General features: G+C 32.6%; 1 protein-coding gene and 1 pseudogene across 3 annotated transcripts; both read left to right on the top strand.

Moving 5' to 3' along the window:
- The first annotated feature begins 4,984 nt into the window (after window positions 1-4,984).
- On the top strand, window positions 4,985-8,928 carry LOC114183967 (uncharacterized). Of its 3 annotated transcripts, none has more exons than XM_028071185.2 (7): window positions 4,985-5,331; window positions 6,057-6,425; window positions 6,606-6,682; window positions 6,787-6,823; window positions 6,925-7,087; window positions 7,170-7,326; window positions 8,398-8,928. In XM_028071185.2, the coding sequence occupies exons 2-7, from the start codon at window positions 6,095-6,097 to the stop codon at window positions 8,728-8,730; spliced, it is 1,098 nt and encodes a 365-aa protein (XP_027926986.1). In that variant the 5' UTR covers window positions 4,985-5,331; window positions 6,057-6,094; the 3' UTR covers window positions 8,731-8,928. The 3 variants fall into 3 exon arrangements, with proteins under 3 accessions (XP_027926986.1, XP_027926988.1, XP_085529643.1); XM_028071187.2 differs by having other exon boundaries at window positions 7,185-7,326; XM_085673517.1 differs by having other exon boundaries at window positions 6,060-6,425.
- Window positions 8,929-11,369: 2,441 nt separating this feature from the next.
- LOC146886490 (uncharacterized) lies at window positions 11,370-13,012 on the top strand (annotated as a pseudogene).
- Window positions 13,013-13,842: the final 830 nt, after the last annotated feature.

Below are 13,842 nucleotides of genomic sequence, written 5' to 3' on the forward strand. Positions count from 1 at the left end.
TAACTCAGTAATATACGATGCACACACCCATGAATTTGCATTTATGTTTCTACTACCTGATTCTTGTGTATATCATCTTGTGTTTTGTGAGTTCATGGTTGAGGAATTAATTAAGTATCACTTTTCCTAATATTATGCATAGCACTTTTTCTTAAACAAAACCAGAACATCTAGTTAATACTGGTACCATGAAGTAACTGTTTGAATATTAAATATCCACGTGTATAGGTACTATGCCTATTTAGGTAGACATAGGTGCAGACATTGATCCTGTAGACAACACCTACACAATTAGGTTTTATGTTCTTTTTCATCTTTTTTAGACTGTTTTGTTTAAGCTATTTCACTTTTCATGTATGAGAAGATTATATTAATTCAACCATTAAAAATTATGCGGAAAAAAAGTTGTATACGAGTGAATTGACATCAGTGTTCTCTGTCAAATCTGTTCTTATATAGCAGTGATACTTCTCCCATGGTTTGAAGGGTGTAAAAGGTAACATTCAACACACTCCTCTGCTCAGTACGAATTCTGATAAAATAAAAACTAAATAAATGACTTGTTTAATCGATTGCCATTTATAATATCAACACCAATTCTTTTTAAACGAAATCACATGAATCGTAATCGTATTTTTTTTTATCTTATATTAATTAGTTAATCATGTAAGTTGAGGATTAAAGAAAGTTATAGAACGTGAAAGGAAATAATTTTAGGAGCTCGGGAAGAAGTGTGTTGGAAATCCTATAATTATCTAATAAAATAGCTAATATATATAAACGTGTGATAATTCTTACATTATGTTACGTTTTAGGATTGAATTAAACGAAACTAATTCTGAAATGGTATATGAGCCAATTGTTAGTTTACCTATCTATATTTAGTCCATGTCAGGTTAAATTTAAAGCTTATCTTAACAATTAAGCTAGATTTATTAATTCATTTACTATTAAGTTATTATGAATGTCCACAAATGTTGGGTTAAGAACTTCATGTCTAGATATTACTTTTTCTTAATATAACTCAACCTTCAATTTATAAGGTGAAGATTTTTCTTATTGCTGTAAGGTACTAAGTAATATGAAATTTTCAACTCAATGTCATGGAATAAAACATCAATATTTAGAGTTTCAAAGACTAGACATAATAAATTGTTTAAGGCAAATTTTTTATGATATTGCGAATAATTTGGTGACAACTTAATGAAGGGTGACAAAGTCTAATAATAATATCTAAGACAAACATTTATGTGATGCTTATAATTTAAGTTTAAGTTTCCTTTGTTTTATAAAATAAGAGTCTATCTTCATTTATGCATTATTTTAGTGATAGTACCAATAATATAGAATCTCCAAAAGATCATTTTTCACGTTGAAGAGTGTGAAGTTTAATGGGTGGAGCATCTATAAGTGATTCAATAACAACTCAACAATGAGTGATCTAATAGATTTTGATATATTTTTAAAATGAAACTTTAGTGTACCTTACCCTAAAATCTAACTCATGATGTGAGAATTTTCCCTACTCAAGTACATTATTTTTTTCATATCACGGGTCAATAAAAGAAATACATGTGTATGAAATTCGCAAGACTAAACATTAAATTTTAGTTTTGGGTACATTTCAACCGAAAAATATTGTCTCCATAAGATTAGGGCTGTCCCCATATATGTGTATATATATACAAACTATTTTTTATCCTATCTCTTAAGTTAATGTGAGAGCTCCAATATATTCTCACCTTGAAAATTAAATTTGAGTTAGGTTGAACTTGATCTACTCCAAAAAGTAGCTTAACTTATTTTCTTTTATTTATATACAATAGTTATATCACTAATTAATATATGTTATTTCAATAAAACGTCTCTCAAAATAATCATGTTGATAAATGGTTAAGTTAATTAAATCTCTCTTGTTGTGAAGATTCAAGTCCAATGAATCAATGAATCCAAACATAAGTTTTTTGAATAGCATATAACGATCTGAAAGAAATAACTAGTATATGATCTAAAGGAAAATGATGTATGAGTACTCAACAATTGTTAGAGGTGTTAAAATCTAAGATTGATCAATGCAAAATTAGAAAGATGGAAAATAATCGGAACCATGCTTTATTTGAATACACACTCTGTTATTATATATATATATATATATATATATATATATATATATATATATATATATATATATATATATATATATATATGAACTACTAAAAATTTTCATATTAGATGAGATTTTTCTTACAAATTTGTTAAAAAAATTTACAAGTAAAATTTTTTTCTTGTCAATTTTCCTAAGAATTTGAATTGGTAGGTAATTTCTTCATGGATAATCATTTTCTACAAAATTATAAAATTTGCAAATATTTCTTACAAATTTGTTGCAAAAAGTGTATCATACAAAATATTTTACAAGAAAATTAAAAACAATTGCAAAAAAAATTTCACAACAAAATTTGTAAGTATTTCTTACAAAAAAGTTTCAAAACAAAATTGGCAGGAAAATGAAGTTTATTAGTAGTGATGGTGAATCAATTCTCCTAACCTATATTGACTCGTGATAAATTGAGCTGGATTTTAAAAATTCCGATCACTAAAAAGTAAATTAAATTATATCGATTTACTTTTAGTTTGTGTTTAGTTGAATTGACTCACTTTAGATAGAGCTAAATTGAGATAAAAAAAACTTACATGTGATAAAATAAGAGAAAAGAAATAATAATATTAATTGAAGAAATGGCAATAAATTTAATTTCAATTTATGGAGAACCTCACACCTACTTCCATTTCTGATAAGAATCCACAGTAGAGTAGCTATCAGAAACAAAAATGTAAAACGAAAAAAAGACTATAGCAGACAGGGGAAGGAAAATGACTTCACTACTAATCGGAAATATAAAATGCATATGTGTATAAATAGACGTAGGAAATTGAATGAATTATATGGAGAAAATAAATAATAAAATTAGGTGGTGTAGAGCTTTTGGTAACGGGCAAGAGATGTTGATGATATAATATATATATAATAAAAGGTGTAATTCTGAGAAAGATTCTTTGCTTCTCTGCAAGTGTTCCTAAAATATGCAACATGTCAACTCCCATGCACACAAAATGACAAAGAAGAAAGTTTTGTATAAGCCGCTACGTAGAGCTACGAGAATTCTCCCATTTTTCCATTTCAATCCGCACGAGAACCCATTTCTTCTCTCCTGCGTATCAAATTTCTTTAATCCTTCGAATATTTGTCTTCATTCACCTCTCTGTCCTCCAACACACGTAAAACTCTCTTCATACTAATCTCTAGTCAAATTTCGGTGTCTTCTTCCCAAAACCTAATCCTTGAAAATGATTCCTCATTGGGACCTACACTCTGCTCTGCGACCAATTTAATATATATTTTGTCTTCATCATTTCATCACAACTCTCTTAAATTCTCTCTCAGATGCTCCACAAAAGTAAATCCTTGGACAATAAGGAAAACCATCCATAAATGAGACAATGCTACGGAATATTATCAAATATATGCATCATCTTCTATATTTTACTTTCCCTCTCTTTTTACCCTCTTCCCAATATTTTTTAATATATCTCTGCAAATCACTTTTCACCTTTTCAAAATCACATGCACGTATTTTACTTTCTCTCTGCCAAAGATTTTCATGTATCATCATTCACTTGGATGAAACTATTTACGTCACCAAAAAAAGTTCTTGGCAGAAGGATTTATATATTTATACATCTTCTTCCACATACAAGCACCATTCAAACTTAGTTTTCGAGATAAAAGAAACATATAGGACAAACATTTTTGCCCCTACGTTTGTTTACCCCTATCATTGCCAATGTCTCCTTAATTAATCAGTTACGACATACTGACATTAACTTTCGAGGTTATAGATCATATATTTATTTGACTATTTACACTTTGGGATTTGGAGTTCATTATATATATATATATATATATATATATATATATATATATATATATATATATAGGGCTTTCTAGGAGTTTTACTTTTCCTACTTGAAATAGATATAGCTTACCAAGACAAAACTTTGAAAAGTCTAAAACATCTTTGTTTGTCAAGTTAGACACTTAGGTTATAGGCCATTATAGGGTGAATATACAGAGTAATTCTTTATTGGAATTTTGGTACTAATCAATATACTAAATACCTAATTTTTCTGTTCATAAATCTTACTTTATATATAGAATTCTCGGGTGGCTATAATGTGTTTATACCTCCAGGTATATATGCTTTGTAACTTTTATACACTTAAAGGATTAATTAACATTTAAATTAAAACAAACTTGATTAGTTATAATTAATGCAATACTATTCAAAACGATTGTGATGAGACTGGTTCAGCCGAAAGAATATATTGGCATGCAATGAGAGATGCAAAGAATAAAAAAGGAATTATTACGAGATTTGTGTTTGAAGACTATAAGAGATATATAAATGTTGGTCAATAATATATACGCCTTCAAAATTGATATACGGCTATAAACCTAATTATGAATAGTTTTATAAAATAAACAATAAAAGGGATTTTGTGAGTGACAGAGGTCAACTTAATGACATTAATAGTAAAGATTATCACAGATAGGTTAATTGCAAGAAGGAAACTAGAAAGAGGCAAGGGACAGAATCTGTCAAAGAAAAATTGGAAAAACAAAAAAGGTTAAAAAAAAATCACATGATTCTCAATAGTACAAAATAGTGGTCATATGTGTGGCTTTGATCTAGTATATCTGTTAGCTCCGGCTAGCTACATGCTAACTCAAATGTTTTAATATCAAAATGTAAAAAATATTATTAGTCAGAAAATACAATGGTTTTGTCCGACCATCGTCTTCTACATGTAAAATATTTTATTATATTGAATATACTAATTTCTGAGAATATTTGATTTGATGTGCGATGACTAGTGGTATTTTAGGCTTAATTTTTCATACATTCCAACCAGTCCCACTTGCTAATAATGCACCCTCAACCTCTTACAGAAAGGAACCTTGCCAGAAAAATAATCTCTCTCTCTTTCTCTCTGTGTGTGTGGAAGTATATAGGGTTTCCTTTCATCTACAGAATATTGGATCCATCAACACCAGAGGACTCAAACACTACTTACTTTTCTGCCAACACTAGATATGTTTGAATCAACCTCTGCAAAACAGATTTCGGGGTCTCCAACGAAATTGGTTTTGTTGGATCTTGCAAACTAGATTTGGCTTTTGTTGAATCATCTGTGGTCGTTTTGTTTGGTCTCATCAGTTATCTTGGAAGGAATACTTTAAGCTGCTATTAAGCTTCATCGTCACCAATGGTTTGCACAAAACTATACTCTATATCTCTATTTCTCTATTTCTCTTCCACCTTTTGAACAATTCAAATTGCTCACTCATACATACATATACATCTACATATATATGCTTAATTTTTATGAATAACCATTTCTGTTTGACTTCAAGTCTTGACTTTTTTCTTGGCTGTAGATCTCATCCTTCTCTAGCAGTTGAAATTAAAAAGGATTAGTTTGCTTCCAGAATTCTGATTGATCATGTTGTTTTGTGGAAGTTCAAATGTGAATCTTATAGACATCTACCCCATCCCCTTACAAACACAAACAAAAACATGAAAAAAGGAGCTTGTATTTTGTTAGAATATGAAAAAATAAAAAGAAAACAAACTAATAATATTCACAAAATAGATCACGTACTGCACTTTCACTTAGATTTATTGTAGGTGATGCGCTTTTCTATACATGTCATCACAGTTTTCAAATTGTAGGTTATATATTGGTTAGTGTGGAATTCCAAGACCTAGGAACAAGCAAAACCTGTAATAAATTTATGGTACAAATGTAAGAAAGACAGGGAGTCCTTCTAAAGCATCATGTATAGTGTCTTCAAAATGAGTAGAACTAATTAAACTGCATTTAATATTTTTTTCCCACATGTGCAACATATCATCTTGGTTATGGCAATACTTTGAACAAAAATGGCAAACTAATATTTTTGTTGCTTTTCTGACTTCACTCCATACCTGCAGAAGAAAAGGAGCATTTAGAATAAATAAATCTGATAGAAATGGATGAGAGAATTTGTATATCTGAGGAAGAAAAGAGTGAAAGTAGCAGACCCTCTTCTGCAAGTGTTAGAAGAAAACGTTCATTCTTCGATTTGAATGAAGAAGCTGTGGATGATGGAGATGGTAGCACCAGTGATGACCCTATCAGTAACAATGAGATATCATCTCAAGAGGGTAATTTGAGTAGTAACAATAACTCAAGTGATGAAGGGAAAGAGCGTGCAAACGCTGTTAGGCAATATGTTCGGTCCAAAATGCCAAGACTCCGTTGGACCCCTGATCTTCATCTAGCTTTTGTGCATGCTGTTGAGAGGCTTGGTGGACAAGAAAGTAAGTGCAACTCTCTTCAAGCATAATGAAGACAATGTGTTTGAACTCAAAACCTTAACTCAAACTTTGACTACTTGTGTTACATAAGGTTACTAATGTTTGTTCTTTTTAATTTCTGAAAGATTTTTTGCAAACATTCCATAATCTTACATTTTCTTTCTTTGATAATTTTGTGTACAGGAGCAACGCCCAAGTTGGTTCTCCAGTTGATGAATGTGAGAGGACTTAGCATTGCACATGTAAAGAGCCATTTACAGGTATAAATATACAACATTTGTTGCTTTATTCTACTCCAGCGGGAGAAACATTTTTGCCAAACAATTTTTCGTGTAACACCTTATAGTTATATTTTGAAATTCAGATGTATCGAAGTAAAAAGCTTGATGAGTCTGGCCAAGGTAAATTTTTCAGAACCTTAATATAGTAAAACCATGTTTTGGTCGAGCTCATTGCAATGCAAGACATGCATGATGATTCAGTTCACTGTGTTTTATTTCAGTTTTGTCTCAGAATAGGGCAATGCAAGGAAGACACAGTATTTTCGATATGTACGGAAGACTTAATGGCCCACGACAATTTGTGGTTGATAACAGAAATTATGTTCCATCATCTCTGCTCATGGAACAATCACCTTATCAGATCAGTGCTCATGGCTCTTCAAGGTATAGAAAGAAAACAGTCAATAGGAAATCAACTATAATATATATATGTTAAAAAATTGATGAAATTCTGATATATCAGTAGTGTTTCTCTCTGTAGATTACACCCCACTGGGTTTTTCAATAGTCACCACATGATGATAAGATCAAGTTCAGTGTGGGATAAAGATTTGTGTAATTATCAGTATCAACGAAGTTCTTGCAGTCCTAACCTCACTGGCCACGCCAAGTTTGATGCTGAGGTAATAAAACTGCTATACATTAATCACATAATTTGATTTGCTTAATTATGAGAATAAGTAAATTAAAAGATTTTCTTATATATGGTGGGTTTCTCTCCAATGCAATTTTTATATATACAACTAATCTTTTAAGCACCAATATCCCCAGTTTATAAATGTTTTGCTTCGGATGAGATCTGAATGTGGAAACCATAGCTTTAACTTCTCCATTTTTTTTAAAAGAATGGCTTCGTTTCTTTAATTGAGAGCCATATTCAAACACGTATTTTATAATAACCTTTTTAACAAAAAAAAAATAAAAACGGGTCAATACGTTTAATTTATTTTGTTTGAAAATTATTAGAGATAAAATGTTTTCTTTACGAAAACTGTTGACTTGACTTTATTTCTAAGTTTATACTTTTTTTTCCCTTTAATTATACATTTACTAATGAAATACATTGACGTTTAATTGGGATGGATTTGTACGAAGAAAACCGTATTAAAAAAATACTTTGTAATCTATCAATTTGTTTTAACATAGAGTTTTTAGTTTAAATTTGTATATTGTAAAAAGAAAAAAGTTATGTTCTCTCTTTTATTTCAATTTGGGATAAAAATAACTTTTTGAATTTCATGGAAATAACTTACACTTTCTATTTACTTTTTTCCTCTCAAATAAAAGGTAAAAATTTAGGAAGTTTATGTTACCTCTCTTCTTCATATTCAAATATATGCAGGGGGTTAGGGTTGTGTATTCTCCATAACCAATTTTATAATTTAAAAGAAATTGTCTCATTGTTATATTAGTCATTTAAAAATACTTACAATATAAATTTACTTTATCCTATCATTCAATTATATTTTATCAAGCATAAAAGAGCTGTTGATTTTTGTAGTACTAACATTAAAACACATATATCTAAGATTATTTTTAATTAATAGATATAATTACTGGTAAATACAATCCTATATGTCATCTAGCTATAAGAACCTAGAAATTTCAGTAAAAAAAAAATGGTTCAATTTTGGAGTTCCATTTGTGTGTACATATATTAGCTAAGGTATTAATGGTTCGTTTTGGAATTGTAGCTACGTGATGTTAAAAATCGAATGCCAGAATTCCTTAATCAGGTGCAAGTATGGAAGCAAGGTGAAATCAAAGATGAATATGAAAAGAAAGGGCCTCTGAGTTTTTTGGAGCTGAATTTAAGTCAAGATTCAAGAAAAGTTAACGATGACCAAATGAAGAAAGATCCTGCAGAAAGTGAACAAGGAATTAATACCAGACTCTCTCTTTCACTGTTCACTTCTTCATCCTCAAATTCATCACAACAAGCACAGTGTAGTGAAAACCATAAAGACGATACCAATGTTGAGAGTTTTTGTTTACAAAATTATGCACCGAGGAGTCGTTTGGGCTGAGTACTTACTAGGATCTAACTGTGTCAAATAGAGCATAGGAGTGAGATCTTTTAAGTACTTGTCTTAACAAATCAATGTCCTTCTCAAACAAAATAAGTAATCCTAGTTATTTGATTTTTGATGTTGTTTTACGTGAGAATTAGAGAGAATGTTGTGCATTAATTTCATTTTGAATAGAATGCTAGAGATTCAATGGAAGCTTCAAACCCTAGAAGAGCCACCTCATCAAACCAACTGAATAATTTAAGTACTATATATAAATTTATACATCCATGGATCAATGTGATCTTGATTTCACTAAGTTAACAAGAAGATTTAAACTACGGCTGCAGTTGCATCATAATTTCAGTTTCATCTTAATCATTAACAGCATATGGAACAGACAAAACCTTGTCTCAAAATTTTGACGCTGTGACTGAAAATGTAATACTAACATCCAAGTTTAAATTAAACATTTTATCTAACCGCCGCCTCCGTCACCGCCACCGTCACCACCGAGTCCGCTTAAGCGACGATCTGATTTTCGTGAATGCGTAGTACTACCACCATGACGGCTGCTGTTATATCTACGAGGTGGTTGTGCTCTTCGTGAATATGGCTCGTTGTCGTCAAGCCCACAGGAAAATATGACCATTGTTATAAGCAAAAGAGACAGAAAAACGATTCCCAGCAAAACTAAGGTCCCTGAGTTATACCAAATCATTTCCTCTTTGGCGCCACCATGAAACATTGCAAGGAATTCCCTAGCCATCTTTCCGACCTAATTCTCTTTCTAAACTCTTTTTATCTTCGTATATATTCAAATTCCTTCAGCCTCCTCGGCACCACTTTCATCTTCTCAAACTTAGCCACCATTAACTTCGTCAAAAGCTTCCAGAGTTTATATTCTATAAAAACTAACACAAGGCTGCATACTAAATTTGTAAACCCTACTGTGGTTCAAGATTGCTTTGTAGAATAAATACACAAGACTTCAGAGAAAGAAAAAAACATTTCAAGCAATTAAATAGGGATTCAGATCCTGAAAATGTCAAGATCCAAGCAAAGGAACCCAAGAAAAAAACAAAGATCCTCAAAGTTTGGTGGAGAAGCGGACAATTTCCGTAACGTGAACCATTCTTAAGGGAGGTGAAGATGAAGGGTTATCGTGTTTTGAAAAATAATCTAAAATATCTGTATTTTAAAATACATTTTTAAAGAGTTTAGTATTAATACAGCGTTTTTCACATTATAATCAATCAGAATAAATCATATTCAGTTTTTATTGATAACGTAAGATTAGATAATGATATCTCACCAGTTATGCGTGTATTATTTTTTTATACTTTTAATAACTACATATATTTTATATTGTATTTAAGAACTCTTTTATTAAAAAAATCATTATGAAATATTTCATAATGTAAAGTTTGAAGTATCAAGAACGATTTAAAAGAGGTGGATCTGAATGGCTCATGGTGCCAGATCCAATTAAGGTAAGATAGGAGGTAAAGAAAGTCTTTGAAAAGTGTTTCTCTCCACCTAAGCAATTTAGCCTCAACCTTCAAAACATTGAGTTCCTAACCATATCAGAGGATGATAATGAGTCTTTAACGAAGAATATAGGGGACCACGAAGTAGAGGAGGCGATAAATGGATGTGGTGGAACAAAAAGTCTTGGTCTGAACGAATTTAATTTCCTCTTCTTAAAGCATATTTGGGATACTCTCAAGACTAATGTCTGTCAAGCTGTAAAATGGTTCCAAAAAGAAGGAAAGATCCCAAAAGAGTGTAATGTTTCTTTCATAGCACTTGTTCTAACAAAACAAAACCCTTTATGTGTGGATGACTATAGACCTATATATCTTTAGTTGATATATAATTAAACTTTTTCATTACCAAAATTGGGGGGTTGAGAATTCTCCAACACTCTAAAGTGCAAACATATGAAAATTTCATTTGTGTATCTTGGAATGCCAATTGGTGGAAACCCAAGGAATACACAATTTTGGCAACCTGTGGTTGATAAAGTCAGAAGCAGGCTATCAAGTTGGATAGACAAACTAATATCCATAGCTAGTCGGGTTAGTTTAATAAAATTGGTGGTCTCTGCTTTACCATTATACTACCTTACCTTCTCCAAGGTGCCAAAAAGTGTAAGCAACGAACTCATAAAAATACAAAGAGGATTCCTTTAGGGTTATGGATCTCTGAAGCTAGGAAAAATGTTAGTCAAAGCTATTATTACGTGTGTTAGTTAATAAAATAAAGTGCCTAGCTTTTACGTTATTAGACTGCTCTATTATTTAGGAGATAGTTGAGTCCATTTATTCCATTTTTGTTGCCATGCAGTGCGTGGCAGTTTTTACTTTCTGTTATGTAAAGGCTTGTATAAGCCACTTTGATTCAATGAATAAGACACAATTTTCAAAGCATCTTTTCATTTATACCTAGAGTAATAACATTTGGTATCAGAGCTCCACAAGGGGCCTGATATACAGTGTGAGAGAAAAACACGATGAGTGTGAGAGGAAAATACAGTTAACGAGTGTTAGAGAAAATACACTGGGTGTGTTGTGTGAGTGCGAAGGATTTCTACGTTGGAGAAGTTTGTTATGCTGGTCATTCCTAGATTCAATGGCCATTACAACTTTTGGTCTATGACGATGGAGAACTTTCTACGAACTAAGGAGTTGTGGCAACTCGTAGAAGAAGGCATACCAACAGTTGAAACCATGTCCACTGAAGCATATAAGAAACATGTGGAAGATGCCAAGTTAAAAGACTTGAAGGTGAAGAACTTCATATTTCAAGCCATTGACATGGAGATTCTGGAAACTATTCTGGATAAGAGCACCTCGAAGGCCATATGGCAGTCCATGCAACAAAAATATCAAGGATCTACTAAAGTGAAGAGAGCCTAGCTCCAAGCACTGCAACTCGAGTTTGAGTTGTTGGCCACGAAAGAAGGTGAGAAGGTTGATAACTACTTAGAGAGGACTCTAAGTGTGGTCAACAAGATGAAATCAAATGGTGAAATCATGGCACAAAGCACGATGGTCAACAAGATCTTGAGATCATTAACTTCCAAATTTAATTATGTGGTATGCTCAATAGAAGAATCTAACGATTTGAGCACGTTGAGTATTGATGAAGTTCATAGTAGCCTACTTGTTCATGAGCAATGGATGCAAGAATTTCAAATGGATAAACATGTACTAAAAGTCAACAATGATGACCAATTTGGTAGAAATAATAATGACAGATTTGGGAGATGCAAAGGTGGTCGCAATCGTGGGAGAGGAAGAGGCATATACCTTATCAACAAAGCGCTCATTGAGTGCTTTAAGTGCCACAAGTTAGTCCACTTCCAATTATGAATGTCTTGATTTAGAGAAGAAGGCTAACTTTGCACTTGAGGAGGCAGAAGAAGAGGTTCTGTTGGTGGCATATGAAGAGTCAGCACAAATTGTACAAGAAGAAGTTTGGTTTCTGGACTGTGGTTGCAACAATCATATGACCGAAAACAAACATTGGTTTGCAAACATAGAAGAAGGATTTAGCAGAACGATCAAAATTGGAAATGACACCACAATGGTTGTTGTCGCAAAAGGAAGCATTCGAGTACAAATTGATGGTATCTCACATGTAATATCAGACGTCTACTTTGTGCATGAGCTTAAGACCTACCTACAGGGCAATTTCATGAGAAAGGGTTAGCTATTCTAATTCAAAGTGGCATGTGCAAAATATTTCACCCAGATAAAGGCCTAATTATGCACACTAAGATGAAAGGGAATAAGATGTTCTACTTGACAGCGTCACCGCAACCCATGTGCCTCCAAGTTGAAGATGATTTGTAAAAATAAGCTCAATTGTGGCATAGTCGCTTTAGACACCTCCACTTCCATAGGCTGAGCACACTTGCATGCAAACATTTGGTTCTTGGACTACCTTCTATGAAATTTGCCAAAACAATTTGCACTACTTGCCTTGCCGGAAAGCAACAATGAGACTTCATATCAAAGCGAAGCACGTGGAGGCCTCAAGGAAGCTTCAGTTGATCCATGCAGACATATGTGGTCCCATCACATCATCCTCACACAACAACAAAAGAACGGATAGAGGTGGTGAATTCACCTCTAAGGAGTTTGCAAAATTTTGTACTAATCCGGGTATCTTCAGGCAACTGATGGCTGCCTATACTCCTCAACAAAATAGAGTCGCAGAACGCAAAAATAGAACCACTTTGAATGTTGTACGAGCAGTTTTACACGAGAAGGAGGTTCCAAAATCTTTCTAGCCCGAGGTGGTTCGGTGGTGTGTACATGTTCAAAATAGAAGCCCAACCTCTGCAGTAGATCAACTCACTCCAAAAGAAGTTTGGAGTGACATAAAGCCATGCGTTGACTATTTTTGAATATTTGGCTGTGTAGCACATATTCATATTCCATACCAAAAACGAAGCAAGTTAGAAAAAAAAAGCCAAAGATGCATTTTCCTGGGAGTCAGTGATGAGTCTAAAGCATACAGACTATATGATCCCATTTCAAAGAAAGTCATAGTAAGCTGAGATGTAGTGTTTGAAGAAGGAAAAAAAATTGAAATTGGGATGAGGATGCAGAAAAAGATAAAGCCAAAGCTCTCGATTTGGAAGACAATATAGAACAGGACGATGCAGAATCTATACAAAATGAAATAATGGACAATCAAGTTGAAGAGAAGGCAGCAAGGACAAGTGAAAGAAGAACAACAAGACTACGAAGACAACCCGTTTGGATGGCCGATTACGAAACTAATCTTTCAGCAAAAACATAAGAAGAGAGCTTAATGGAAATGATAGCAACTAACATTGACGATCCACACTCCTTCGAGAAAACATGTAAAAGCAAGAAGTGGAGAGAATCAATGGATGCAGAGATGAAGGTGATCGAAAGGAACAATACTTGGGAGCTTGTTGATTCTCCAAAAGGTATTACACCAATTGAAGTTAAATGGATTTTTAAGACGAAATTCAATGAAGTGGCAATGTAGAAAAATACAAGGCCAAACTAGGGGCCAAAGGCTATGCACAAAAATATGGAATAGACTACACGAAGGTATTTGCACTAGTGGCTAGACTTGATGTTGGCA

This window comes from Vigna unguiculata, chromosome 5, assembly GCF_037176805.1.
Source record: "Vigna unguiculata cultivar grain cowpea cultivar isolate G323 ecotype 2 chromosome 5, ASM3717680v1, whole genome shotgun sequence".
In the NCBI taxonomy this organism is placed as follows: domain Eukaryota; kingdom Viridiplantae; phylum Streptophyta; class Magnoliopsida; order Fabales; family Fabaceae; genus Vigna; species Vigna unguiculata.

Bases quoted from the DNA above. Each gene is read 5' to 3' on its own strand.
- LOC114183967 (XM_028071185.2), top strand. From the start codon at position 6,095: ATGGATGAGAGAATTTGTATATCTGAGGAAGAAAAGAGTGAAAGTAGC. The intron at 6,426-6,605 runs GTAAGTGCAACT...TTTTGTGTACAG, and splicing joins GAGGCTTGGTGGACAAGAAA to GAGCAACGCCCAAGTTGGTT. The intron at 6,683-6,786 runs GTATAAATATAC...TTTGAAATTCAG, and splicing joins ATGTAAAGAGCCATTTACAG to ATGTATCGAAGTAAAAAGCT.